The 5542-nt window shown below is 49.6% G+C and overlaps 1 protein-coding gene across 1 annotated transcript; it reads left to right on the forward strand.

Moving 5' to 3' along the window:
• Window positions 1-145: 145 nt before the first annotated feature.
• Window positions 146-4524, forward strand: LOC125442031 (ring finger protein-like). Its single transcript, XM_048513128.1, has one exon. It carries the CDS (start codon window positions 2669-2671, stop codon window positions 3851-3853), a length of 1185 nt encoding a protein of 394 aa, XP_048369085.1. The 5' UTR covers window positions 146-2668; the 3' UTR covers window positions 3854-4524.
• Window positions 4525-5542: the final 1018 nt, after the last annotated feature.

A 5542-nucleotide genomic window follows, 5' to 3' on the forward strand; every position in this document is an offset into this window, starting at 1 on the left:
GCCAGGCAGTTGACCATGTCATTAAGAACACAAGTCAGCCCAGTGTCTATTTTGTCTGACAGTCTGCTTCTGTTAGTAGCCAACTCTAATTGTTTCAGGATCTTCCCCATGAGGGGGACTGTTCCTGTAGGGTCTTCTCTTTCTTGTTGTGAATTTTCTCTGCATTTCGTCTCATTGTGTGACGAGGTAAAGGGATGTATACTCCAATGGTTGCAGAGAAAGTTGACAGAACGTTTTTTTCTCCACTTCTCATAGTACTACAGTTAAGTTTTCCCACCCTCATGAAATTGATTGGCAGAGTTAGGGCTGACCAACAGAAGTACTTCATTATGCAGTGCACAATTAACTTGTGAAACTCACTGTCACGATACAAGGTGGTGGGCTGTAGAAGGAGATAGCACTCAAAGACTCTTGATTTTTAAATGGAACTCTTGGGTTCAAAGGCAATCCGTTTCTGAAAATCAGTGCAGCATCTGTGCTGTAATTGCTGAAAGAATATTAAGTTGTGATTTCAGGACTCTGGCTCAAGACCCACCATTGATACAAACTCACTAGCACTTTGGCCACTTTGCTATCTCTCCTCTCCCAATCTACAATATGAGGAAAATAATACTGACCTTCCTTACAAGACTGTTGTAAGGTTTGCCAGGAAGATAATGCATATGAAGCACTTAAAACAGCGAAAACACTCTATAAATGCCAAGTATTTTCTTGTTGCTGGATGACAATCGAAGGTTTTCCCTTTGTGGCTTTGCTTGAGGGTATTTCCTCAACCGCAGGAAACCAGACGCTGACCTAGGTCTGCTGTGATCTAGCAAGGCTCTCCTGATGTTGTTACCCTAATATTTTTCCAGCTGGTCAGCTGTTTCAAAGGCACAGGACTCAAAAAGCAGGGTGCCAATTTGGAAATAAAGCGCTGAATATTCTGTAGTTGAATATTCTGTAGTCTTGAGCTAATTAGTTTTCTGGCGCAAAAGTGGAAGTGTGTTGAGCAGACCCAGTAATTCAGCCCAAGATCGAGCACTCCTGCGCGCGCCCTCGTGTGCGCCTGATCTCTTGCTGCAGCTAGTTCTGAGTCCTTATCAGTACATGCTTTTGATGCCTTCATTCCTTCAGGGCAAGATCACCAGGATGCCAGGCTAAGCCTTTCTTTCCTGATCACCAAGCCTTGCCTGTTGAGCAAGAGCTCAACAAAGCCCAGGAGCTAAGTCAGGACGGTGACCCCATTCACACTGTGGCCTGTGTCAGCCAGGCCAAGTGTTGCCACAAGGGCAGGGCAAGGGAAGAGAAGTGACTGGCTGGTTTGGGCTGGCCATTACTCTGCTATGAGTCGCTAAGGAAGCAGGAGCTGAAATAAGAGTATGAGAACAGCCCAGGCAGATCTGACCGAAGGTTCCATGCAGTCCAGCATCCTGTTTGCACCTGTGGCCAACCAGATGATCCTCGTCACTGTAACAATGTGCACCCCGCCCATCTCCTGGAAATAGCACTCAGGGTGGCTTGCAAAGTTGTTATAAACAAAAACAAAGCAAAAGTGCACACATTAAAGCCTAATATACAAGGTAGCAATAAAACAGCAGAAACAGGAAAAGCAATAGATCTAAGCTAATAAAAGACTAGAATCTGTTGAAGAATCAAAGGTCTTTGGGAAGCTCACCAGTGGGTATGAAGGCATTAACTAACCTTTCCTTTGTGGTTTGCTCTCAGGGTATTCAAGGCCAGCTATCTTTATACAAAGCTTCATGTGCATTCAAGGTTCTTGGGTATTGGGTAACCCCCAGCATCCCTGCCTAAAAGGGTCTCAGGTAGCTGGTGTTGAAAAATGCTTTCCTCTGCCTGACATCCTGGAAGGCTACTGCCTATTAGAGCAGAAAAATACAGAGCCAGAGGAACTGTAGCTCTGTCTAACTTGGTACAAAGTGGCACCTTTGGTTCCATGTGATAGAAATGGGTTCTTGGATGCAAAGGTTTCTTCCTCCCTTTCAAAATGATTTTGTTTAAAGTTTGGATTCTGATGATGACCCAGAAAGGCTTCGCTCATTTCCCTGCAAGTGTTGCTTAATTCTAAAAACACGTAGGACCCTGGACTCTGTGGTTGAAACAAAGCCCTGGAAGGAGGAAGGGAAGAGAGCGGTGCCTGGTGCAAAAATCTCCGGCCAAAGATTCGCTTAATGGCTGATAAGATGAAAGGAGGCAAACCTGCGGCCCAGGAAGGTTTTACCTGTCAAACCAGCCCCGCCCTCTGGGCCGTGACCAGCCTTGGATTGGCAGCTGTTTTGGTCTGGGCCGAGTTCCTGCTTTGATTCGTGCAGAGTCTTGCAAGTTGATAAACCAGCCTGGCCACAGTCAGAGCAGTTCACTTGTTGAGCCTGGGAAGATAGAAAAGGCATAACTTGGAGAGCCGGCAGCTCAGAGGAAGCGAAGCCTGGAACCTGCACCGCAGGGCCCCGCCAGTGGCAGTGAAAGAGGACTTTTCTTGGACGAGGGAAGAACAAACATACCAGGCCTGCTGTGTCTTCTGCCATTTCCTGGGAACCGGATCCTGGCCCGGCAGCAGGCAGCAGGATTTCAGAAGCAGGCAACATGGAAACCGGTTGGGTGCCATATGTTTACCAGGTATTGAGCGGCAGGAGGTTGTGGCTGAAAAACAGCAGGACTGCAGGGCAGCATGGATGCCAGCTGTTTTCTTGATACAGAACCTGGGAGCACAATGGCTGGGGCCCTCCTGGAGCCAGGAAGAGCCCTAATGTCAGAGCCAGCTCTTTCATGTGACCTGGAGAAGGAAGAGGTGTGCTTGAATGTGTGCCCTCCTGGGATCCTTAGCCAGACTGTAGCCCCAGATGTGGAACAGAGCTGTAACACTTCTCTGTATGCAGAGGCTGCTGAGGACAGACTTGCTGCTGGGGGCCCAACGGTGGAGTTCAGAGCATCAGTGCAGACCCAGTGCAAAGGAAGTGTCTGTTCAGAAGATCAGGCCACATACCTGGGGAGCTCACAGGAGGACCTGAGCCGTAGCCAGATGGCATTGGCTGAGCAGGGAGATCCAGAACAACCTCCTGTTCATCCAAAAGAGTCTTCCTCTGCCTGCTGTCCTGAAGAACACTGGATCCCTTCCACAGCCCCACAGGGAGAGAAGGAAGTGATGCTTGCTCCCCTTGCAGTGGAGGAAGAGAACTATAGCATCAAAGTTGAGCAACAGCTTTCTTTGGAGGAAAATGGCACTGAGTCAGAACACTTGTTGGACACCAGGGGCTGTATCCTCAGAGGGGAGCCGGGGTTTGTAACACAGTCCTGCTGCATCCAGGCAGAGGACGACCACGTCGACGAGCAGGAGTGCCCCATTTGTACGGAACTGTACGACCAAGACAAGCGCAGGCCAGCCTTGCTGAACTGCAGCCACGTGCTCTGTGGCCAGTGCCTGCGCTCCATCATGGAAGCATCCAGTGCTGCAGACATAGGACGGGTGCGCTGCCCCATCTGTCGCCAGAAGACGCCCATGATGGAGTGGGAGATCTGCAGACTGCAAGAGGAGATGCTGTTGATGAGCTCTGAGCAGAGCCCAGCCGTGGCACCTCCAACTTTCATTGCCTTTCCAGCCCGGCGTCCGGGGGTCTGGGGAAGCCTGGAGCATCACTTCCAGGTCCGCTTCCGCACCACCCGCATGGTCGGCTTCCTGCCCTGTCTCCGCTACCCGACTTCCCTTATCAACAGGCTAGGCCACCTGGAGCGCCACTGCCGTTGGGGTTACCGCTTAGCATTGGTGGGACTGCTAATCTCTGAGATGCTGAGCCTCTTGCTTGTCTTCCTGCCCATCGTTTTGCTGCTATTGCTGTTCCTCATACTGGACAAATAAAGTTTGAACTGGACTCTTAGCTGAGAGGGAGACTACAGGAACACAGGTTGGCTGATCCATGCAGATCTTCCAGCCCCGGCGGCTCTACTGTCATGAACAAAACTGCAGTTCATTCACTGATATTTATTCCCATCTTCTTGCTGAACTGAGCCATGGACCATTGTACCTATCAAGATGGTGTTAGGGAAAGCCCACCTTTTTCTGGCTTCTCTGAAGCGGAGGCTGAGTTGGTGGCCCCGTGGCAGGTTAACGTTTGCTGAAGTGAGAGCGCCCCAAAGTTAGCTCCAAAGTCCAATTAGCTTCTCCCTTTCTTTGGCCATTCAACAGGTCAAAAGCTTTTGTCTTAAGGACACACTCGCTGCAGGTCAGCTGTTGATGCTCAGAACCATTCTTGCTGCCTGGTGGGAGGAGCAATTGCAGGAGGGTGACAGTCAGTAGTGCTGCGAAGGAAGTGGAAGGTAGGTTTAGCAGGGCAGAAGTGTCACAGCTAAGACCCAGAGTGTCTGAGTGTTACTAGTTGGCCTGTGTGGAACACTGAGCCATGGAAAGAGAATGGAGTTGTGTGTGGTGGTGGGGGGGATGTCATACAGGCCCTAGAACAGTGGCTCTCAACCTGTGGGTTGGGACCCCTTTGGGGGTCGAACGACCCTTTCACAGGGGTCGCCTGAGACTCTCTGCATCAGTGTTCTCCATCTGTAAAATGGATAAATGTTAGGGTGGGGGTCACCACAACATGAGGAACTGTATTAAAGGGTCACGGCATTAGGAAGGTTGAAAACCACTGCCCTAGAAACTGCCATCCTGAAGACTGCTAGGTGCTAGCCTCCTGATGCTGCTAGTCCTCAAGATAAAGTCATTCCCTAAAGCGAAGGCTTTTTTCCCCTGTGTTTATCACGGAAGCTGTATTGTGTTAGTTTGAGCGAAGCTCAAGGTAATCTTACAATGTCTTAATAACACTGCTGGTGGTGTGTTGAATGCAAGCTCTCACATTTGAAGCCTGTTTTTGTTCAAAGGGATCCGGATTGTCTGCCTTGTGTCATGTTCAGGGTGGGGGTGCAAAGGAAAGGCTGGGCTGGTCCCGCTTCCTCCGCACGATGCCAGATGTGTTGCAGTTTGGTTTCTCAAAGGAGAGAAACCTGAATCTCAGTTCTGCCTACAAGATCACTCCCCATTGGAGCCTGATTTCTATTCTTGGTGTATGGGGGAGGGGGGGAGGGAGGGAGGGAGAGCTGCAGATTCTCATATCGGAGGGGAAGTCATCCTGCACATGCTCAGATACTTTCTTCCCTGTCATGTGTTCTATGCACTATAGTCCCTGGCTCAATATCAACCCGGCCCCTTAGCTACCCCACAGTCAAAGGAAGATGCTGGACCAGAGCAGCCCATGTTAGCAACCTTAATTGTCCCTTTTCCAAATAAGCTGTAGGAACCCTGTCTTCATTTGCAACTGTTCACCCTCTATTTCCCTTCTTTAAGGCCTCATTTTCACATGTGGCAGAATATGGATACCGAACTCAGAGCTAAGACAGAATGTCGGTGCCAGATTCTGCTTTTGAATCTCCTATGCAGTTAGAAAGCCAGCACAACAGGGGAAAGGGTTCTGCCCCTCTTAGCTTGTTTTGTTGGATTTCTATTTGAAGTGAGTTTTCAGCATGGAAGAGAATTCACAATGTGATCCTCCAGCTACAG

Source organism: Sphaerodactylus townsendi, linkage group LG12 (genome assembly GCF_021028975.2).
Source record: "Sphaerodactylus townsendi isolate TG3544 linkage group LG12, MPM_Stown_v2.3, whole genome shotgun sequence".
NCBI classification, from domain to species: domain Eukaryota; kingdom Metazoa; phylum Chordata; class Lepidosauria; order Squamata; family Sphaerodactylidae; genus Sphaerodactylus; species Sphaerodactylus townsendi.

Coding starts and splice junctions, on each gene's coding strand:
- LOC125442031 (XM_048513128.1), top strand. CDS start 2,669: ATGGATGCCAGCTGTTTTCTTGATACAGAACCTGGGAGCACAATGGCT.